The sequence below is a fragment of the Callionymus lyra genome, chromosome 18 (assembly GCF_982586985.1).
Source record: "Callionymus lyra chromosome 18, fCalLyr1.hap1.1, whole genome shotgun sequence".
Lineage (NCBI taxonomy): Eukaryota > Metazoa > Chordata > Actinopteri > Syngnathiformes > Callionymidae > Callionymus > Callionymus lyra.
The window spans coordinates 20,355,458-20,380,639 of record NC_141835.1 but is presented as its reverse complement, the minus strand read 5'-3'; the positions used below and the strand labels follow the sequence as shown (position 1 = coordinate 20,380,639).

Genomic DNA, 25,182 nt, shown 5'->3' with positions numbered 1-25,182 from the left:
TATTTTCCTTGCTTCAAACACATCTGCTTCAGCGTGTAATTGTTTCTCTCAATTGAGTTTTACGTATATTATGAGATCTAACACACAGCGAGGTGTAATGGATGTGTTTTAGCTAATGGGGAAACAAAGAGCGCGCTCTGGCAACCTTGAGTTACGCAGCCGCCTGCCAGATGAAGCCGCCGCCTTCAGAGGAGTCGGCGGTGCATTAGCTTCCAAACGAGGAGGTGTCAGGAGAGGTGCCGCGCAGACGTGCGTACCTGGTCGACCGCAAAATGAATCAAGATGCATTACACGAGTCCGATTATCATCACGGCGTCAAATCCTGAAGTGACCTTGTTGACTTGCTTGACTGTACGGAGCGCCACCTGGTGACATTTTTTTTTCTTAGCCCATCACCGTAGTTTAGTCAGCAAATACTCGACAAGATCTTCAATGGAGATCTTTCCAACTTGGAATAAACTAAAAATCTGTACAAATCGGTTTGAATAAGCATAAAAGTAAAAAAAAAAAAGTATTTACTTTTACAATAACATGCTCATTTATTGGTAAATAAAATCGTGCTCTTGTTATTAAATAATATGTTTTTCAAAATAAAAGTTTAATTTCTTATATAAAATGAATCATTTATGTCTGTCCTGCACTTTGACATAAATACCTGGAACACTTACATGCTCTCTTACATAGACACCATATCTTTAATTGATAGATGTCATCACTCAAACCCCTCCGGGAGCCAAGGTCTCAAGCAGACTAGTTCCAACACTTTTATTATATTGCTCTTTTAGTGAATAAGATATTTGTTAAGTTAAATTGTAACAGATGAAAAAGAGTGTTACAATAATAAAAATAAAAAAAAACTGTAATGTCACATTAAGAACATTTTGAATGTGATGCTATATTTTCTATCTTCGCAAGTGACTAAAATTGCAAGCAACAGTGAGGTAACGAAATGTCCAGCCCTGTAAAAATGTTTCTATATGTTGATAAGATTAGAATGTCAATTGTATATATTGATGAAACATATCATTGCTAATATTAATATAAATGGAACGTTAGGATTGAACATGCTCACAATGGAAATATAATTTTAATTTATTAATTCCTTACTTAAAAACATATTTTTTGTGTCTTACTCAATCTGACTATGTAGTAAAAAAAACCCATCAATTTCTAGTACTTCCAGCTAAGTGCTCCATGTGAGGAGAAGTTTAATTTTCTGTGCATCTAAATGAAGCGCGAGCTCAATTCATCTTTACAGAGGTCGACGTCTGAATCGTCAATACATCGTGCAACAACTGAACAAACAATAATTCATCAGCTGGTTCTTTCATCTCTGTTTTAAAGGGCACAAAGAAACATTTTTAGTAAGAAGCAACAAATAAAGTTGTTCTGGCATGAGACACGCAATCAATAAAACATGGAATGTGACATTTTATTCGGCTTCACCTTTGAAACGAGAATTTAGTTTATTTGAAAGTTTGACAGAAAGTTTGAACGTCTCTAATGACCAGCAGTTCTGTGATAGAGGAAGATAATCACTGACGAGTCAATACAGAAGCAGACTCTGAGAAATGTTTCTCAAAAATAATGGCTTTTAATTCAAGCGTCATTCATGTATTGAAGCTGATGCGCCTCTGCCTGACTGACGGTTCTGAAACATGTCACAGACACACACACACAGCGACTCTAACGGGTTTTAAGAAGATCAAGTAAAACGACAAACACTCTTCAGCAGACGAGACGGACAATTTAAGACATGAAAGATTGCTGATGTGTGCAGCGACGACAGCGAATAAATACTTCAAACTTGTGTGATCCGTCATCATTTGGACTATGACATGAATGCAGATGACAGTGGGGTGTGTTAAGGGAATAAGAGAGTGGCCTCTGATCAAGGCTTGTTTGTTCAGTGAATTTTAATCTTTTTTGCAACTTCAGGGCCACCGTAGGAACATGCATTCACCAGCTGAATGACACTCACCTGAGTGTTCATATTTTATAGCTTATAGATGAGGGTTGATGATGCTGGGTTGATGAAGTTTCATGAAACAGTTGATAAGGTTTTATTTAAACATAGATCACTAGGTAGCACAATTAAAATAAAGTGTTTTTTCGTTTAAATAGTGGTTCAGAGTTGTTAGATTAAAATTGTTATATACGTATACGCAATACTGAAATTAATGCTAATAGATAAACAAAATATAAAGTACAATTTAGTCGTTTGATCTAAGAGCGGGAAACTTTTGTCTACACACATTCACAATCAACATTCCTCTCAAACTGATTACTGGTTCGAGACAAGCTCGGATCAGAATTAGGGTCATGACACCGGTATATTCAAACATTGTTGTTTGCCTGCAAATCACACCTTAATTTGTATATCAGAGACGAAGCCGGCGAGACCCCAGAGGTGGGGAGCGGAAAACAGGAAACGAAAGCCCACAACACGTGACCTCAGCCCGAGAACATTTAAATAATTCGATTTACAGATAACAAAATAGAAACTCTCTCAGCATGGGACCGCTGACACAGGGAACATGAAAGAACAATTTGTCTGGAAAAGACGACCTCCTGGGTGGGAAATTTGACTTAAATACAGCGAGCCTTCTAGAGCTCGGGACCATTCTATCCAGGACTGTCAATCTTCGAGTCGCTGGAAGAACGTGGTCCGGTCGAGCGTTATGAGAAGCTTGTATGTTCTTTGACTTGAAACGGTGAATAAAGTGACCCGAACGTACTCTGGATTGTTCATCTTTCTCCACAAAACGAAGTATAAGACCCGGGACAGAAGTGAGGTTGTGTTTGATCGATGGAAGTGACGCCGTGTTTGATCCTTTTAGAGTCAAAGATTATAAAGCTATGTGCCATCTAGTGACCCTGATAAATATGGAAACTGCATCTAAAGCCTCATCAGCTGTTTCATGATCAACCACAAGTGAGTCTATTTGTTTAACAACTTGTGAATGCAATTTGTAACTTAAGTCCCTTCACCAGGAGAATAACAGACACTTGCAAGTTCATTTCACAGCTTGTAAAAGTAGTTCACTATGCTGGGTTGATACGTTTTCAGGGAGTAGTCAAAGAAGTTTAAGAGCTTAGTAGGTTTCACTCTTGGTTTAAAATGTTGTTAAAGCATTGAGTTCAATCTAACAACCTTTTAAAAAAAAGAATGAAGCTACGTTTGAAGCTTCATTACCACTATTAGTTCAGCAAATTGCATATGTGGCCAACATATTGGAAACAATTTCCCGAAGGAGACCTCCAAAGGGATCAATAAAGTTTATCTATCTATCTAACGTAGAAATGTGTTTTTATAATGTTCTCTTTACCCCTGATGGATCAAAGGTTATACAACAAAAGGGGGGCCAAGTGTCACTTTGTATTTTATTCCAGCTGTCTGTTCTAGAAATCAGTTTAATGACCAGTAAATAAAAATTGTATTCATTAAAACTGGGACAAATATTGTTTTTATTACAGCTGGGTAAAAACTGTGAGGGAAAAAAAGTCATCGAAGGGACACAAGCAAGAAACTTTTAACTGGTAGAAGAAGTTTGTTCAAACTTCTTGATGATCATGAATATATTATAGCCACAACATTTTGGGGGAAATATCCATTTTCAAGATTTACTCCTCATTGATCATAGGAAGCATAGTCACCTCTAATAAACTCATTAATAAGTAGTTTTGAAGAAAGGTGGCGCTGTTCCCCATTTGCATCCCAGAACCAAGTAGTCAGGAGTTGAACACAAACATGCAAATTCATGTCTTTTTACGTCTCAGGAAACCTATCATCAATTTCCTCTGGTCTGCTAACGAGACCATCTGATTGGTTAATGAGGCTGCAACGACACCGTGACCTCCACCTCATTCATCAAACGGGCTGAGATTGAACGACCTGTCGCCCCGAAGCCTCAAGGTCATCCACGAGAGCACACTGGACATTCCCCTCACGAATGAACACGTCAATTCAACGAGCTACACATGTGAAAATGAAAGAGACACTCAAGAAAAATGACTGGAAAATATGCTGACGATTAAATAAGAATATGTTAATTGTGACCCGTTGGCAGATTCTGCTTTGGTACCTCGGCTCTTGCGGGGTGTTTCCACTGAGTCTGCAGTGGTCAGTTGCTTTCAAGGAGGTGAAGAAGAGAGTGCACCCAAGGCAGAGGTGACCACGGACTAAAGGCAAAAATGATTGATCATTCCTAAACACACATATAATTTTCTAATTGTATCACTAATTGAAACAAGCTTGGAAGGAAATGAGACATCCCTACCCCTGGAGAGGTGACCCCCCAAAAAAGTATGCAGTATGGATGTGTAATAACCCTCATATCATACAAAGCTTGTTTAATCATTATTTTTAATCAAATATTACGAACATTAATAATAAAAAATATTTTTTAATTAAAATATGATACTTTATTACCAAATGCATTTTTAATTTTCACTTGTTCAGAGGCAGAAAAATAATATTGAATAAAAAAGTCCTGATCTAAAGTATGTTTATCAAATTTTCTTAGCCACCTATAATATTATTCTCTTATCGATTCAATTTCCTGTGTGGGTGAGCACTGTGGGAGTAAAGATGTCTTCGGTCCAGAGACCGATCTCTAAAGGATACAGCTAACCCCGATCTTAAGGATAGTAACTAAATCAAGTTTGTGTTTGGTGGAAAGTTTCGGAGTGAGATAATCAAGGGTGAAACTCCGACAAAGATAAAAACGGTGACGAAAAGGTCAACTGTTCGGAGAGGATTCATACAGACTTGTAAACTCTGTTCTTTTCTCACTTGTACAAGTAAAACATGTTTTTCTATTCTAGTAAAAGCTGTAAGTTAGATTTGTAACCTGACATTAAATAAAGAAATATGTTAGAAGGTGGCTTGTTCATTTTGTGTTTCCGTGTGTGACTTTAGTTCTTTTAACTACCGTCTGGTTTATTTGACCAAAGAAATACATTTTATTTTATAATTATCAAATAAGCATTATTTTACTCTTAAACAGTTCCTGATGACGGACTCTCACAGTATGGCTCTACTGCTTTCGTCCACTCCAATTTTGATTAGGCGGAATCAAATTCATCAAATATTGTGCTGTTCTTACTTCCTGTGAACTCAATCCCTTCACTCGTTTCTCCAGCGCTACAAAGGCAGCCGTCAGGCAGGGGGTCCGATGAATTATTAAAAGGAAACTCAGTAAATCCTTGAAGCGGCTCAAGATTCCACTGACGAAACCCGAGACCGCCAGAATCCTTTGACCTTACGGCTTCTTTCTGATCATTAAAAACAGTTTGTGAGTTTCCAGCTGTTTGATCCTGCGTGAATAACAACACGGTGTCAGTTTTACCAGAAAGAGAACCGCGTCTCTTTCTGTCCGAGCCAGGTACCTGGGTCGACGCTGCTTCGGAATCAGAAAAAAAAAAGGGGCATTGAAATTTGAACCGAATGAAGTGGGATGAATAATTGAGAGAAGTCTTAAAGTTGGAGAAATGTTTTCTTGGAACTAAAAATCTACAAATAAAAAATAAAAATAACCCAATTTTGAAACACTCAAAATAATATTTTTAGTTATATACATTTTTTATTTTAAAAAAACTCGAATTGTTCAAGTTAGCAAAACAGCCAACTTCAATTTCAAATAAACCAGGAAGAAAAACTCACCAGGATCACTCACTCTCTCACTGACTTGCCTCCAGGCAAAATCCTTCTTATTTCTTTTTCGATAGAACATACATTTTGAGGACTTAAGGGGCAACTGATGTGAAAAGCCAACTCTCCTGACTCACTCACATGTTTTAAATCTTGAAGTCTTTCTCTCCAAGATACAGTAAGTCCTTCATCATGATGATGCTCCGTTTTGGTGTTATTACTTTAAATTATGAGAACGCAGCCTGTTGTGATCTAACAAAGGGCTTCACTCCTCCTGCTTCAGTCTAGAACGTCCTGCTTCTGTCTGTATACAAGTCTGTTGGAGGTGAAGACTTCCTGGGTTAAAGCCTCGACATTTGACCAATCTCAGCAGAGTGGGCGTGGTAATGGGAAACTTTAGCTTGACCAAAAGAAAGTGTTTTCAGTGGGCGGGGCTTAAGTGCTTTTTCTAATATAAATATCACTTAATATCAGCAATTTATTAGAACAGTTGTTCAAAACAAAAAAATATATAGTGCAGAGACCGCCATCTAGTGGACTCTGAAAATAATAACACTGCTTCATGAGGCTTCATCAGACCATCCAAAGTCTGTATTTTACGCTTGTTTTTTTAGCTGGTAGTCTAGCTACTGAGTAGGCCAACATACCACACAGATAGGAAGTACTCTGCGAAAAAATTCTGGTCCTAGAACTGGAACCAGAATCTGGTTGACGTGAAAACATGGAGGACCGAAACAGGTCATTGTTTTTACCAGATCGTGTAATGAGTGGTATCTATAGAAGAGAGCGACAATCAGTTTGGAGACGGCAGTGGAGAGTTAGAATGGCTGATGTATCGTTATTTAATGTTAAAGTATGAAAAACTTTTGGTGTATAATGTTGTGCAGAACAGTTTGGAATATTATTATCTATTATTATAGTATTGGCTTTACATGGGATCCAGTCAGTTGCCTTATATGTTGTGAATGAAACCTCAGGAGAATTCTGAATAGTGACTTTTTAAATCTAGATGTTTGTTAACAACATTTTGAGGATATATGCCCACCTTTAACACGTTAATGACTTCATCCACACATATAAAGACAGTGTAGTGTAAAAGAAATGCAACAGTATCGAAACATTTCCACTTTTATAGTTTCTCCAACAAAGATTGATGCTAGACCTCCGAGAGGTTCCCACAGGTGCACTTACCAAGCTGGCCTTTGCGCTCAGTACAATTCATCACCAAATCTCCAGGAACTGAATTCTAATATTAAACAAGTAATTTTAATTCTGGCTGACAAGTTGACACGGAGAATTTGCTCAGCTCTCCTTTCACCAGAAGCGACTGTCAGATTAGGAGATGGAAGATTCAACTGGGTCTCTGCGTTTAACTGACAGAGCCGACAAACGTTATCCAGCCTTGTCTTGGGACTTGTGTTCACCTGAGCGGACGATTAACGTCATATTAAAAACCGTGAATCAAAGTGTGATCTCAAATCTATTTCACATGACCTACTAAGTCAACTGTGGAAATAATAAAATCACCGCGTCTCACTTCCCTCCAGCACCAGTTTAACTATTCACTTTATGCAAATGAAACAATGTGCGGAAACGCAAGGAGAAGGACAAGCTGAATGATTCGACTCCGCAATACCTTTCATGCGTCCCCACTTTTTGCAAATGTGTTTTATTCCACTGCTGTGTCTCATTACACAAGAACAGCACTACCAGCTGAGTGAGGCAGATGTTCTATTGTGGAGAACGGCAGCTCCTCAAGTGGCAGCATCCATCTGAGTGGCGAGGTCTGCAGCTGCCAGCCACAGCTGAACCGGGACCATCCATCTCCATGGAGGGAGAGCGTTTGGGAGTAAAACTCATGTTTCACCAAATCAGTGACGCCCGTAGTTCATAAATTAAACCAAGTTCAAAATCAACCTCTGTGTGAGTTTGGACTGCGGGAGGAAACCGGAGTGCCCGGAGTAAAGCCACTCACACAGTGAGAACATACAGAATCCACATAGGAAGTTGCCTTCCCAACTACTGCTTCACCATGCAGCCCTCTAGGGTTTAACATTGCTATTATCTTTGCCATTAGCAGGAGATCTGAGTTGGATTTTCCGCAAATACTTTGGTTAGTCTTTCTGCTAAACGGTTACACTGATTACAAATAATAACCAGGAGTAGAGATCTCATTTTTTTTTAATGTCAAATAGTTTCTGTTGACCAATGAGGCAGGCGTGTTTTGGTCATGTGATGTGGAACTAAGACAGTAGACTGGTGTCAATGAGGCTTTATGGACAGTGACAACTCATGTATAACTTGTTAAATTGTTTTTAAACATAGGTTTTGATGTACTTATATATGATAAATAAATAAATGATAAATAATAAATAAATAATGATCGGCTTTGTAGTACTTCGCTAGTCATACTACTACTGTATTAAGCCTCCCTAACAAATACTTCATAGACTGCACTACATATTTAATGTGTCTCTTCAAGAAAAAAAAGGTTGTTGAGTTTTTTTTGTGTGTTTGAATATTACATTTACGTTCCAACTCTCATGTATGGTCCCCAATTTTGTTACCCAAAGAACAAGATCGACTCCAGGATGACATTAAATGGACATTATAGAAAGACAAGCATGTTTCTATGTAGCTTGATGCTATTAGCTAATAGGAGGAAGTGGTTAAAATAAATTACCTGTTGGCGACTACAGTGACAGAGTCCTTCTGTCTGCATGAATAAAAAACTCCCAATTCGGTTCACAGGTCCAGCTGTTTTGCTCCCGGACTGTGAAGCGGGGACCTCACAGGACAAATGACCCAAAGTCGTTCAAGCCACTTTGAGCTCTGACTTTCCCAGCTGAAAATTAGCCAACCCTGCAGGCCTGGCGGCAAAAGGCTGCTAATGGATGCTGGGAGTCAGCGCGAGCGGGCAAGGGCAGGTGGCGAGTGTCCACTCAGTCAGAGTTGGCGGTACAGCACTGGAACAAATGCCATTGGAAAGAAGATGTGGCGAGACAGCCGAGATCTCGCACTTCAGCCCCGGAGCCATGTTTCTGTGATCCCCACCATTCTAGCCTCCACAAAAACATCACTTAACAAGCAGTGGTGCCGTCAAGACCTTCTTATCCAGGAAAAGAAGACTGGAACTACTCTCTTATAAGCCGTAACAAAAGACACCAGTCAACATCACATTATTTATGGATCCTTCATAATGAGACATTTTATTATATTTTCCAAATTTAATTCCTAATTTTCTTTTTACTGGGCTGTAGTGCTAACTTGCACCAAGAATACAATGTTTAAAAAAAAAAAAAAGACTAGCGGAAATAAAAAATGAACAGGAACACAAAAACAACATAGTGGTTATAAATGTCTTGACATTCCAAAAGTCAAAAGGAAAGATGGTGTCAATTGAAATACAGTGTTTCCATCGCTGGGTTCACATATTTTTCATTCAGTCCGAGTTCAAAGGTCTATTTCTATGTTTTGAACTCCCTTACAATGTTCATCCGTTGCTCAGATTCAAGAGCTTCAGGCTAAAATGAGTTTCTGGATATGACTTTCTGTTTTTTTGCAAGTAACCAACAATATTTCGGATTCATCACATGAATCCCTTCTTAATTATTTATTACCTAGAATACAATGAATTTTATAAATCGTTCCGAAATATTCAATTATTCAACATATGACATGAAGTCTATGTTTTTGCGTGAATTGTCTATGATGAGTTTATTTATCACAGCTCTATGTACACTTCTTCTGTTTGCTACATTAAGTGTTCATACAAGGTTTTCAATAACTCTTACCAGGTTACTAACATTTGTTAGCAGGGAAATTAGCCGCATTATCACCTAATAGGAAATTAACATGTATACTGTTTATTTCTCTTTTTATATCTGACAAAAAATACTCCATTAATCACCAGACATGAACAGAAATATATATATTATATTTTTTTGTCAAATCTATCTAAATATGATGCTTGAAATGAGAACAACTTGAACTTCTAACAAAGTTTTACAACATGTTGGCCTCATTAAAAAGCAAAAATATATGGATGTGACTTTGCACAGTGTTTTTTGCTGTCCAGATGTGACGGTCTTCAAAGCCAGATCAGACAGGAAGTAGCATTAGCATAAAGAAGAACAGCCCTCTTTATCTGTGAGCAACGTCTGGAAGATGTTGTTTGATACATCTCACACTCCCGCAGCTGCCTACACAACCAGGGAAGGTGGTCAGAAAAAAGTACAGACGAGAGCTCGGGGGGCCCCTGCAGAGTTAATATACAGGATGACCTCTGACCCGACATCGGTTCTTAAGACAACCTGAGGGTGACGGACAGGCCAAAGAGGTCAGACTCATCTTCATATTCACCTCAAAAAAGGAACTCATCGGTGTGTGGAGTCAGTGTTCACTTCCACATGATCCCAAAACACCAAAACAATGTGGATATGATCGCATTTAACAATGCACTGGAATTAAAGGGGCAACAAGGCCAAAGTTAATTAAGTGACCACTAGAGGCTTGATTTATTATAACACTGACCTGTGTAAAGGTCACCAAATCAAAATGTATTTTAATCTAAGTGGACTTAAGGCAACCATCCGGCGGGTCACATAAAATGACTTTGTTTGACACATGTGCTATACAGCAGGGTGTCCCCAACCTTTTGCACCAGGGACCAGTTAAACTACTGAATTATTTTTCACAGACCAGCCTTGGGATAAAAACATCAACAATTAAAAAGGCACAACCTCCAAAAGACGAATGTTAAGAGCATGGTCCCATATAGAGTTTGTTTTCTAATTTTTACATAGTTATTTTTGAGTAAACTTGACCAAAATAGTGACATGTCAAAAACCTCATTCTTATATTATATATATATCATTGACATGTTAGCCGCTGCAGCTTAACTAAATCGCCTCATTCATAATTCAGTACAATCAAATAAAACTCCGCCTCTTGATTAGAGTCCAAGACCAAACAACCACGACCATATACATTTTTTTAAACATACATGGGTAAAACCATCTAGATGAAAGAAGCTTTGTTTAGTTTTATCATTTTATAAAGTGGTCTTACTAAATCAGAATTTAGTGAGATCATATCACAACTTTTTTATGTTTTTTTCCAACCGGTTTTGCAGATGAAAGCTGAAGTCTGTATCTTTTTATTCATCCGTCCATCAATGCAAAAATAAAATTTGTCTTCAAATATGTTAGGAGAAGTGAAGCCATGTCTTCAATAAAATATTTTTTCCTGTAAGCGAGCAGCAGCTTTAACAACCTTTACAAAATATATACATCTTTGCCAATCGAGAGTCTTTTTGGTTCGTCCTTGGATCGTGAAAACAGATATGTGGAAGTGTAATGGATCAGCAGTCCAAACAAAAAGCTCATCAGCAAAGGAGCCCGATTCTGTCTGAAATGTTTCAAAGGCAAACTTTACGACTTTATAAATTCACGACTTACCTGATGCAGTTCTCCCTCTGTCAACAGGGAAGCTCAAAACATCCTCTGCTCGCCAGGAAAAACTCCAATATCCACTTGGACCGACTCCACCGCTACCAGCAGGTGACGCTCCTGCAAAACAACAAACAATTTGATTACAATTTTGACAACACAACATATTTCTGTTTCGTGTCAACAAATTACGAGTCAAATTTTCATCTGGAGCGTTCTCAACTTCTAAACCAGGTCAACAAAACTGTAAATAAAAACCTTTGGATTGGCTGGTAAGATGTCAGAGAAGTCAAGAAAAGAAAGTGCCTTTTTAAAAATATGTCGACACGTGTAATTCGGTTTGGCAGCCTTCAGCTACAGAGATGGATTAACATCATTGTGAACTCGCTGGTCCAAAATACTTTATTTTTTTTCTTTTCTTCTAAGGCAGCAGACTTTACATAACAGGCGAGGAGGGGCGATAAGGATCAGTGAAAGTTCTCAGTGTCAACCTTTGACAAGCTCTAAAAGCATTTCAGCCTGCAGCTGTTTCTCTAAATAGAAGACGGGGCCTGATGATTTCGGGGCTGTAATTGAGGGTGACACCGCGAGAAGGTGGTTGGAGCGAGGGATGGAGAACACCAGGGCGACACTGGAAGAATCAGACGAGCGCGGAAGTGTCAGAAAACAAATAAAGACGCGGCTCGCATCCTCACCCGCGGACTAATTATCACAAGCTCGCCCAGAACTAATGCGCGACACAACTTTTCTTCTATACCTCTTTGCCCACAGCTCCCTGAACTCCCAACACATAAACACCAGCTCAGCTGCCCCGAGTCTGCGGGTAATTAGTGCAGTCACAGTCTGATACACTCCAACCAGGAGGAGGCGACTGCATAAATCTCACTGCTGGTACACAGAGTTGCTTCCTGCTCCAGCTCCACTCACACCACATAAGATCCTAAATCAACTCACTTCCAAATCTCACTTTATCTTGGACAAAAATGCAGAGGCAGCGGTTTGCGTCACGGTGACGAGTTGCTAAAACCACTTGATGCTGTTTTTTTTTAAGTAGGTCAATCAGCTGGGGGTGGGTTTAATGTCAGGGGAGTGTCAAAACTGGAGGATAGTTCATTATCTCATCTGGAAGTATAACATGAAAACTGGTCCATCATTCTTCAGAGGATCTATCAGTTTTATTTTTCTTTATTCTCCTTGAATGTTCACTCTTTCCATGTCAGCGTAAAGTCTGGTCTCTGATTGGTTAACCGTGTTTGTTTTTACGAATCAGTTACATCCCCTGCTTTTCTTTATGCAAACTTTTTATTTTTTACCTGGCCTACGCTATACTCTCCTCTCTCGTCTTTCTTTATCTTCCCTCTTACTTTTCTCCAACCCTCTGTCAACCACCCTCCGAGCCGGTCACAGCAGAAGGCTGGTTCTGCTTGAGGTTTCTGCATTCTAAGAGTGAGTTTTCTTCGCCTCTGTCACACTGTGATTCACATACTGTTGCTTTTCTGGGATTAGATTTTTATTTTGTTCCATATAGTCTTCCTCAAACTGTAAAGTGTCTTGAGAAAATACTTTAAATAGAATGTAATTTAATTGAATTGAAGAGGCCCTGGGTCAGACCCAGGAAACAATAAAGGCCCCTTGGCCCGAGACAAGTTTCAAATTTCCAAAATATAGTTTTCTTGTGTTTAAAGTTTGACAGGATGTTATAATGAAATGTTCTCTGATAGAGTTTAAAGAGGATTTAACTATTCCAGATATAAGAGTTTTTACTTTCATTATACAGTTTTTCCAATGCGCAATAACATAAGTTTTAAAAGCAGTGGACAGAATAAATTGAAAAACCTTTTAGTTCAACATTTAGTCATTAATTAAAGAGATGAACTGATAAAGGGTATTTCTTCTTACGGTCTTGATTGTATGAAAACCATAGATACAGGCAAACTGATAGTGATATACAAATAATAAAAAAATAAATGCTTTCCTCCAACTGTTTGGAAAATTACCATTAAACTTAAATTCAAACTTGGACAACACATACACACACACACTGGAATATTGTAATTAATGCTGAATATTTTATGGTGATTTGGGATTCCAGAAATTGTTTTTTTTCATAGCTGATGCGCAGAAGAAAAATAGATATTTCTTACGATTCTAAACTAGGAACTTCCAGAAAGAAAATATTTGTCTGTATACAGGAGAGTTCTGTCTATTGACTGGCCACGGTGGAGAAAACAAATGAAAGAAGGTATTTTGAAGATATATCTTGTCTCTGCGTTTCTGAAAAAACATTCATAACAGAGAAACCTACAGAGATATTCTCTCTAAGTCGGCAGTCGTGAACACTCCCTGCTTTTTCTCCCACCAATTTTTTGTTGATGTGTTTATTTCGGGTTCAACGATCATACATCACTCAATGAGTAATATATTCTGTGTAGCTTTAAGTTTTTTAAAGTTTTCATATTGTGAGGAACAACATTTTGTTCCTGAAACATTGTTGACATATCAACTAGGGTTGTGTATCGGCAAGAATCTGACAATACATATCACGATACAGGGGCAACGATACGACATAATGTAGTAACAACGATATATTTGTAGTATTCGACCTGTAGTGTTGCAGAATTTACAGACCACATGACTCTTAACGAATTCGTAACTGCTTTCATTTGTTTTTTCAACCAAAATATGTCCAAACATCAGCTTTAAAAGCTGCTGGAGTCGACTGTATCCTCTCGTCCTCAGACATCACAGGACTTTATTGTTCCTATAGCTGCGGAGGACGTAATTACGGCTGATATCTAGCGACAGGAAGTTTAAAACGCACAACGTGAATTTTTGCATGGTAATTGTAAATTTAAAAATCCATTTCATTCATTCTTAACATATTTATAGCAATATAAATTATAAAACAACTGTGATTAAAAAAAGAAAAGGTTTAAAAGCGTAAAAAAAAACTGTTATAGTAGTAGTCCTTTACATTCTTTGACCAAAATTTTAGTTTCAATTTCAATTTTAAATATTTTATTAATTTACTGCAATCTAACTGGAAAGGAGAGTTTAAGCAAGATGAGATCTACTTTTCTCCATTTGTTGTGGTTTGACGAGACACATTTGTAGCTCAGTCGTATGAAAAATTATTTCTGAAAGAAATCAAGATGAAGTCAATATCCAATTTCACAATCAAACTACTTTAATATTTTTTTAAATTGTTAAATAGACAGGAAAAAAAACAGACTCTCTCTGTTGCCCAGTGTCTTTTTCTTTTGAGCTCAGATTCACCAGCTGCTGTCGTGAAGGATCGGGTCGACCCGGGGAAACACTGGTGGACTGGCGGGCCGAGGACGCATCTGTCGTGGTCGTTGGCTCTGAGATTTCCAGACGATCTGGTGCCATAAAGGCTCGCTGGCCTGCATCTCTTTGACCATAACTGGAGGCGCTTGTTTTGGCCTATTGGCCGTCTGATTGAACGCCGAGGGTGTTTCTGCAGCGCCAGCGCTGCCTCTCGGAGCCACTCGCCCCCAATTCTCCTCACGTGTCTCAGTTCATCCCCAACAACAGGCTGAAGATGCTACACACCTGGAGAAGAAGAAAGCCAAGTGAGGCAGGACCCATCCAGACGTCCTCGAGCAGGGACTCACACAGGCCCGACGCTGGCTCAGGTGTTGTGAGAGCGAGCCAGGGGAGGCAGCTGAAAAGGTAACCTTGCTTATCCTACAAGCTGAGCAACTGCAGAAACGGATAAATGCAGGGATTTGCATTTAAATTGGATTTAAAAGGGATTTGGAGATGCATTCTTACAATCAAACCAATATAGAAGGAGGATAATTGTATTTTGTCTCCTACTATCACACACGTATACGAGCAGAAAGATAACCAAGAATAACCTTTTTTTTCCCCACTGTCATCCCTGCTGCTGCGGCACAGACAATCACCTTCTTGTCCTATTTTTTCATTTAAACTGTCCGTTTTTGTCCCTCAAAACACATAACACCACATGTTGACCATTATACAGTATATATGTATAGACTCACAATCATACAAAAGTCATGATACAAACTTTTTTTTATGGTCCCATCAATCTATATTCTATCATTTATTGTGAGCAGCAAAATTAAAATAGTCCATGTTCTCCTCTAGGTCACATGACCACCACTTCCTGCTACCATGAAATCGCAGAACTTTAAAGTCCAGCGACTTGAAACTAGCGTGAAGCCAAAAGCAGGGATGAACGTGACATCGCTTGACTTCCTCATTTACATCTCCGGTGGTAAATACAAACAAACCTTCGTCTGGGTTTTAAGCTTTCTCCCAGAGCAGGAAGTAGAATCTCCATCCTCCTGACAGAGGAAAGCCTCTTAGTCACCTCTGATCCCTGTACTTAAAGGGAGCTACTTTCTAAGCCAGTTAGTGATCGCGCCTCGTCAACCCAGCCCCACCTCTGGAGCTCAGGAGCTGTGAGACACTCGTCACACATCTCTGCGGCTTTTTTAAAAGGGGAAGAGACTCATTCAAACTCAGTTCATGTTACCAGTCACTCTTAATGCTACAGATACAAATGTTTCAAACTCTTGCCAACGTACCAACTTTATCAGGTCTGTGACCAAAATAGAATAGGAAATGGAAAAGCAGATTAGCAGAGAAACTAGAATATCTGACGCTTAAAGTGGTAGTTTACCCAAATTTCACCTATTTTCGACTCACCCTCATGTCAACTTATTTTCAGGGTAGGGCTAAGTTACACCAGTGAACTAAGACAGTAAAAGCTCCAGTGAGATTTACCCTAAGAGACTGGACTCTTCTGCTACAAGCAAGCCTAAAATATTTATTCTTTTTCTGAGCAATTTTGTCATGTCGTGGCTTTAACAAAAGAAGGACATTATAAGTACTGGCGAGGTATTAAGATGTTTTTTGGGTATGACTGTAGTACATCGACTGGGAAATGTGCTGAGAGCTTTGCCTCTCTTTTCACGAACACAGATCAGTGAATCATCCACATAACCTGTGACACTGCCCCAATCCACCTGTCTATTTTTGTACAAAGAAAAGTGGGGCTTTTTGGGAAAGCCATACATTTCTGACTATAACTCGGATTACTTTGAAAATAATTCAAACCCATAGTCGACATAAGGGAGAGTAGAAAATGAGGGACATTTGAATTGTATTTAATTTATTTACCAGGGTGTGAAAATACATTTGAAAAACAAATATCAGGGTTGTACAATTTCAGGAATTATTATGTATAAAATATGGTACAAAATGTAATTGTAATTCTAACCATTTCAATTTTCAGGGTAACATATTGTGAAAACTCTTGAATCTGACTTGCTTAGAATCTGGTTGAACTATCACTTCATGGAATTGGAGTTTTGCTCTATTATGAAAATGATAAAAACTTTACGTTAGAGTTATCATTCAAGAAGGAAAACAGTTAAGAGATTTTCGGTCCGGGACTGTTCCATGATCAAATATTTTCTTAAAACCTGAGATATTAGCATGAATTTGAGAAAGAAAAAGTGTGTGCGAGTGTGTGATGTCTGGTGAAGCTTCTAAATCAGTTTCATCATTTTCATACCCCCCTAACCCTAAACCTAACCCTAACCCTATACCTAACCCTAACCCTAACCCTAACCCTAACCCTAACCCTAACCCTAAACTTAACCCTAACCCTAATCCACTTGATTGCTACTCTCTCCTTACTTTTTTTATTTGAACAACCATTTGAATTAAACCTAACCATTGTTAAACTGAGAGCACCACCTACTGAGCTCAACGTTTCATGGAGCTTCATCAGGTTGTCACACGAGTGTGTGAGTGAGTCCCTGAGTTAAATACCAGACTGAAATGAAGTTATTTAAAAGCAGAAAACGGTTTTCTAACAGGAAATGAAGTCATGGATAGCGCTTATTTGAGCCACTAAAGTAGTACAAAACTGCATCTGTGTTGTTCTGCTTGTTGTTCGGGTTTAACTGCTGAGCATCAAGATACAGTGAATTAAATCTAAAACATCATCACGCAACAGAACCAGGAATTATCTGAAGGATAAATTGTTTGAGTGTTTGAACCTAAAAAGAGTTGATTCATAAGCACTGAAGTCAAGACTTCACACCATCACTGACACGTTGACAAGACTAGCCGTTGTGACTCGTGTCTCTTTTGTGATGTAAGTGCACGGCTTACACGTGTGCACACAGCGGTCCATTTCCAGATGGTTGAACAATGTGAATAGAATTCTGTGAAGGTCTTAATGAAAGTCAGAGTGCTCAGTGGACACAAGGCCTCCTCTGATGGAAATCAATGCAGCCTTTTGTGGCCGCTCTGCTGCGGCGCTGGAAGACTTTGACAAGCCTTTAATGACACGCCAGCGGCCTGGACAGGTAATCAATTTATTTAGTCAGTAATGTATGAATCCCAAGGTAAATCGTTAATTAATGGCCAAGAAAGCCGAGGACAATTTTGATGAAGGAGGCCAAGAAGTGTGAAAGCCAGCGCGCCGAAAGGTGAGTCGCTTATTTCCCTCTTAATTAGCCAAAGATTCTTCTGGAAGAGCTCATGAGCAATTCATAACTACATCTATTTAGCCGGAGCGCTGCAGGCAGGTTCCCATCGATTCACGTTAAGATCGCAGTCGTGGAGAACACCTGAGCCGCACGTCCATTACCTGTTCGCTGTCCGCTGGCTTCATGGGTAATTGCCTTTATTTCTGGATCACTGCGCCGTCATGAAACCAAGCCTGAGAGCAGCACATACATCATGATCTCGGCTGTACCCGACAACGGTCCTTCTCTTTAAAGTGTTTCATGGGTCACATGCCCTCAAATGTAACACTGACCGCTGCATCATATGGATTATACTTCTTTTTTTAGAATATATGTTGTTTATACAGAACATTTTACTTGAAATCAAATTTGAAAAATGTATGATCCTATTATATTCTGCAAAAATTGAATTGACTTTGCTAGTTGTTTAAACTTTGCCTTAAAGTTATAGTTCACCAAAAATTACAATTTCACCCATTTTCTATTCACCTTCATGTTGACTAATTGGATTATTTTTACAGTAATGCATTTAATTTAAAGAATTATAGGTTAAAATGTATGTATGTAGAAAATGAGTGAAGTTTGAATTTTGGGTGAACTATTACTTCCATGTTTTTACCACTTTGTTATTTAGTGGTAAAGACAATTAGAGATGATGGGCCGTGCATTAACAGAAATAGTGGTTTATTATGCATTAAATATAGTAAGAAAAAAATCTATTTAATTCAATTGTGCAGGCTTTTTTATTACCTTGGGGCTGCTATGTTTGTCACTGTGTTGTCTTAGGCTTTTAAAGTTTTTTGATTTGTATCTATTTTTAACTGCGTGAATTACTTACTTACTTACCTTTTTCAATATTTTTTTGCCTCCCCTTACAAATAACAAAAGGAATCTTGAAATATGGTTTCAATTTGGCGCCACCTACTGACGTCTTAACAATATAACACTGCTTCATGAATGAGTAAAACCTTCACTTACGTCAGTAATCTACAAACTTTTTTAGTAGGAGTCTATAACACACGATAATATATCTATATATACAGTAGGTGATGTAATATTTTCATTTCCTGACAACACTTTAATAGTTTCAAGCACAAAACATTTCTGCTGTGTCAGCAAATTCACTTAGGGCTGACACAATGTTCGGAGTCAAACAATATGAAGATTTAATCATCCACGGATTTATCTCAAACACATTCTACAGTAACGACAAACCATCTCCTGACATCGTTGACGTGCTTCAGAATCCATCCTCGGTCTTTCTGTTGTCGCCTCAAGGTTGTCTGGGACAGAACCTAAACCACTTAACCCAAATGTCCATTTGCGACACCGTGCCACCATAAATCCTCTGGTCCGGCCCATCTGGTGGGTTCTGGACACCTTTCTTAAATCAAAAGGTGACTGAGCTTTTGCCATCCAAGCCCACAGACACAGATCAACTTCTCTCCAGGGATAATTGGCTCTCTTATCACATCTTCAATCCCAGATTGCCTGGCCATGAAAGGTAGATGTTAAAGTGTGATGGCCAATTTGTCCCAATTAGATGCAGTGTTTAGAAGTATTTCTACCACTGATGATACTGAGGATTATACGATCAGTTCTCTCAGTACTTCCACTGAGCCTCTTAAAATACATTTTTTTCTGTGACTGGTTCTGTGTAAGCAGTAAAACTAAAGACCAGGAAAAGGATGGGAGGACAAAGTTTGATAAAGATCCACCTTATTTCCTCTATTTTAGCTGTTTTTCGTTTGAAGGTCTACGTGACCTAATTTCCTTGTTTATTTAGTCGTTTCATCCATTTTTGTTCTCAACAGAGACGCCAAACGTCCCATCAGTCACATTAACAGCTCTATTAAAAATGCAATGACTGTCACTTAATATGCCAGGATCGCTGAGGTGTCCTGACTCAAGGTTGTGATCACTTTTTTTTTTTTCACCGTCATTTTTCAGCCAAAAAAAACACAAAGTTTAATCAATACTTTTCTCCTCCCTCAATGTTGAGGCCAACTTTTTTTACTGACTACAGGGTCAAATAATTAGAGTCGACTTTGCAGGGACGGGACAGCCTGAAGATGTCACCACACAGAAGATGTCACAGAGAAACACAACCACCTCTGTATGTATTTTTGGAAACCGTAAGTGCCCGTAATAAGCACATGCAAGACATACACATCCCACACAGAAATGTCTCAGGTTACCTCACGCTAGTTGCCAAACAGCAAACCTTCTTGCCGTGAGGTGGTCCTGTCGGACAGTAGGCCACCATGCGCCCACTTTTCCATGTATTTTGAGCACACACTTTCTTACAATAGCTGATTCAGGTCACTTTATTAACCCTTTCTTATCCACCCATCCATCTTAAACCACTTGTGCAAGACATGGTCTCTCCTGGTTTCACCCCAAGGTTTCCAGAGGCTCCTCAATACTTAGGGTCTTCTTTGGGTCACACAGTTGGTGACCATAGATAAGAGTAGGAACATGGATAAACCAGTAAATAGAGAGTCTTCCCGGCTCAGCGCTTTTCTTCACCGCGACAGACGCTACCGAACCCTCATGACCGATGACACTGATCCACCTGTCCATCTCATACTCCACCTTACCCTCACTCTTGAACAAAACCCAAAAGATACTTGAACTCCATAACCTGGCCTTTTAACCAATTTCCGAACCGAGCATCTCAGATTTAGGAGAGCATATTCTCATCTCTATTACTCTAGTACAAAAGACCCGAAAAATGATTCCTTATCTAGGAAGATCTTGCACAGCGTCAGAGAGGAGTGATTATAGCAGGGAAGAAAGGGCCGGAAAGTGACAATGAGAGTGGCGATAAACGGAGACGCTGATGCTCATTATTGAAAATGATTTAGCTTTTGTGCACTGCACCCCCTTTCACTTTGAAGCCTCACTAAACCCTCTGTTCCCAAATATGCAGCGTTTCTACAGCAAGACATCAAATTATGTCTGACGGAGAATTCCTCACACACGCTCCAAGAAATGTTTTGTGTTCAAGCTCATTGAACGTCGTTTTTTTTCTACTTTAATTGCAAACTACTGTAGGGTCCAAACATACAAAATCCAACACAGTCTATTGTCTGAATGTGAATTCAGTTACTTCCTCAGCCACGTATAAAATATCTCTGCTCGTCTTACCGAGACATTTGTTGTGCATTATTGATCGGGAGTCTGCTGCTGTGTAATTATCAAACTGGAAGTGAGCAGGGAAAAGGTAAAATACTCTGCCGGAATATTAAAACTGTCAAACTTTGGCAGACAGGAAGTCTATATTTTGAGAAATATTGTCATGTTCATAAAGAGTACGACCACCAGCAGAGATCCTCCTCCTTATCGTCATGCTACAAACCAGTACCGGTCCAGGAGGCATTTAATAGAGTAAGAGATTATTAGAGGAGAAATTATTTAATCCATGTTGTATCGATTATTCTTGTTATCATAAGCATCTCACTCGTGAAATGTTAAGAAACTACTTTGGTCAACTTTACTCAAAAACTACTCAGTGAAAAAGGGTTGAACACAAACTCTCATCATAGAGAAATTGTGTTTATGAACTAAAAGGTTTTTCGAGGTCGTGATTTTTTAAATTGTTTTATCTGTAGCCCGGTCCGTGAAAGTAATGCTAGCATTAAAGTGGGTGCGGGTGGTAAAGCGGTGCAGAGAAGGAGAGCATTGCTTTAAGCGACTGTCTAGCTTGTGTGTGAGTAAAAGACACACACAGTCACGCCTTTTGAAACTGGAGAGACGCAAAACCTAGTGAAATCCCAACTGCCCGTACATATAAACATAGAGGGCTGTAGATAGTGAACCGTTTCACATACAAATTAACTATTTTAATGCAGCAATGTATAGGACTTTTGTAATAAAAGTCTCTCATTTTCTAGAATCTCTCATAACAACCTTGTAGAGGCTATGGTTAACTATCGTTTCTGATCCGGATAGTGGCAAAGCATTTCTAAAACGGTATCACTTAAGCCACAGCTGAGTCCTACTAAAGCTGATCGATAAACCAAACTGAAGCCAGCAGGGTTTTCCCTCCCAATGGGCAAACTATTGATCTGTTTCTGGCAGGAGCTTCAAAAGAGGTCTCAGTCAAGACTATGACTTGTTTTGCTTCCTCAAGGCTGAGGCCTCGTCCACTAAGTCACGATGTGTTGATGGATATATAAGTTTAGTCCACACAAATAACTTTTGGAGTAGATCATTACAGTTTTTTTTAGGTATTCTACTGCACGACAAAACCTCAAAAAAGAATAAAATAGGACAGAGTCGACGTCCTTGCGAGGTTTTTCAGGCAAAGACACAAATTGACAAGTTTAGCTTCCAAATACATTCTGACACCAGCAGCAGCTAACAGGCCCCAGTTTTGAACACATTAAACAGAGGATAGCTGATGATGAAATTTTGTAGAGCTACAACAACTCATGAAGGCAGCTGTAGACCCTTCACTGTGATTCATGTCTGCAGAAATTCAAGGTTCCTATCTCATCGCTGCTAATGTGAGAAGATAGATCATGGTCTTGACTTCAAAGTGCTCGACTGTGATGATATGGTGTTTGTCTCGTTGCATCATGAAAGCTCGTAGTGTGAACTGATATACATCTCAATGCTGCCTTTTTCATTAGCTTCAACAACTCGTGTGTTCGTCTGGATGTTGGAGATCCCATTGGTGACTCGTTCTGATGTGTTTCAAAGTTAGGGTCTGCCCTTACATCTCCTCCCACATGCCCAAAAACTCCTCAGAGAATTTTCCTAAGACAACTTAACTGTCTTTTATTTCATGTCAAGGAGCAGATGTTTGACTTCGAGTCTCTCCTGCAAGACTGAGCTCCTCACCTCAACTCTAGGGTCCAAACAGAGTAAAATCATTTGGGTCACTCATGACTTCACTGTTAAGTCACATCTTTTACTTGTACAAGTGAGAAAAGAACAGAGTCATCTACATCTGAGACACACAGCTGTTGAGTAAATTTGCTGAACACATTTTAGCTCAGCTCTTTTCCATCGATAGGACTAAAGACAGACCTGTAAATGGAGAACTTTGTATTCTGGGTCACCTCATGACTCTCAGCAAGATCCCAAGATACTTAAACTCTAGACGAATCTATGCAGGAAGCTCTGCAGGGTAGCTTGGACTTCCCACCTCAGGCAAGTTGTAGGAGAACATCATCAGAAGAGGAGGAGGAAAAATTATTCATATCTATAATTGGCATACGTTCTTCAGAAGTATGGATGTATAACTATTCATGAGCTGCATAACTCACACACACAAAGAATTATTATTATTAAAACAACCTTTTGACCTTGAGTTTCATAACAGTTATGAGTCAATGCTGTCATTATTCATGTTATTGCCATTAGTGGGCGCACACGAGGCAAACACTACATAATGAATGACCAGCTGGTCAGAGTGTGTTTCAGACCTCCCATGAATCCTGGTTCGTCGCTGCTGTTGCCAGGCGCTTCGTGTGACACATTATTGTCGAACTTTCAGAAGGAGTGTGGCTGGTGGTGAGATTCCCCTCAATCCAGCCTGTTAAACCTGAAGGTCAGGCTCAGCAGCTGTGCTGGGATCTAAACTCAATGTCTTCTTCTGCCACCAGAAGACAGTCACACCTTCATCCAAACCATCCTCTTCCTCCAACCACAAATGTGCATGACATACACAAACACATGCAAACAAACCCATGCACACACACACGTAAACACAAATGTATTCACATGGGGAAAAAAAAAACAAACACACACACAAACACAAGCACAAACTATACACACACTAACCAACACATATTCACAACAAACATATATTACACACATACATGTGGACATACAGTACATGCACACAATTTTTTTTTAAACACATTTAAACACAACTGTAAACACACGCAAACATGAAAACATGTGCATACACACAAACATAAACACACACCTCTCTTGTTACATCACAACTAAACCTGCAGAGAACACACAAACGGCACAGAAAAGTCACTTTAAACTCTCAGTGAGCCTGCAGCTCTGACCACCACTTAGACCCTCGACCTTTACGTTCACCAGTAATGACCACAATCATGGGTTGACACGTTCACGTCTGTTCCCTCCCCGGCAGCGTCCTCACATGTGCGTGGTCACCTTCCACATTCAGCGCCTCCCACATTCATAACCACCATGACCTCACTCGTCGGCGGCGCCCTCATCATATAGAAACATAAATCTCACCCAGAAGTGTTCTCGGTGTCACATTGTGCGAGCGTGTTTATCTGAAAAGTGGCCCTGAATTAAAGGACACCTGTGACATCACTCATGTGTACGTCGGCCTGTCATAACCAAACCCACGGACGTGGACTGTGTTCCCACACTCCTGCCTGGGATTAAGAACGACGCGTGTGTGTGATGTGACCTCGTGCATCACTCATGCCATGACAAAAGCAATACTGACAAGCAGTCAGAAACAAATCCAGTGGGATTCCACTTCATCCCGGCAGCACAGTGAATGTGACACTTGGATCAAATTGGGAGTTAGAAGAGTGGGAGGAGATAAGTGTAAAATCACCTTGCCCAAGGGTACGGCGTGCACCGATCAATATCCGGCAGAATGGATGTTGAGTGGTTGTGTGTGTGTTCATGTGTTTTCCCTTGACGGGGAATTTGTCGGAACTTTATGCTCTTCAACAGATTAATGAAAGGGACTCGCACCAGCAGCGACAAAACTGTTGAATTCCCCTGCCATTTTTCGAATGATCCACTCGCCACCTTATTTCTTAGGCCAGATATTTATCAATTTTATAATGACATTTTCAATTAATATCTTATATATTTTAAAGGCCATATTTGTATAGTTTTACTAAAATTTGTAGTACAATTTTTGTATTTATTTAGTTTAAAAGATAGTTTCTGGTTTTATCTTCAATTCTCTCATTATTGTCAGTCTCTGACCGACTGCTGTAAAGGTCACATGGGGTCAGAGACTCTCTGGATTGTCCAAAAAAAAGGTTTAAAATAAAGTTAATGGTCGTGGCTGTTAAATATTAAACCATTCCTTCAGGAAATATGAGAGAAAGAAAATTCCAATTGTTACACAGCGCTGCTTTAACCATAAAAAAGTATCAAGAAGAAACTATTTTTTTTAATAATCATATTGTATAATGCACATTTTCAATTGTTAAAATCATGATGTTAACTGTGTACAGGGGTAAGGATGCACTTGATTTGGGAAAAAAGTAAATTTCTTTAAAATATATGTGTTTCAGGTTCAATTAAAAAAGCTGTTTTTATATTTTAAAGACCTGACGTGTAGTTATTAAATGGTGTTTTTGTTTCATCTAGTGTGAGAAGTGTTATTGTCTTAAATTTTTTGTCATAGCGAAAAAAAAACGTTCAAATGAAGTCAACTATTTACTTGGGACAAGTAAATGGTTAAAAATCTCAAAATCATAAGTATATTTTTAAGATTTAAGATTTTTTTTGTATTAAACCGATATAGCTAACACTTTTTACGAAGCTACTGGATTTGCCTTTCTAGCGTTTTTTTTCCTCT

The 25,182-nt window shown here is 39.1% G+C and overlaps 1 protein-coding gene across 1 annotated transcript in view; it reads right to left on the bottom strand.

The window, feature by feature from the left end:
* The window catches only part of alk (ALK receptor tyrosine kinase), a 380,098-nt gene that overhangs the window by 210,968 nt on the left and 143,948 nt on the right, over positions 1–25,182 (bottom strand). The window contains exon 2 of the mRNA XM_087779244.1: positions 11,113–11,223. Coding sequence (XP_087635370.1) covers positions 11,113–11,223 — 111 coding nt within the window. The remainder of the gene's footprint in view (positions 1–11,112; positions 11,224–25,182) is intronic.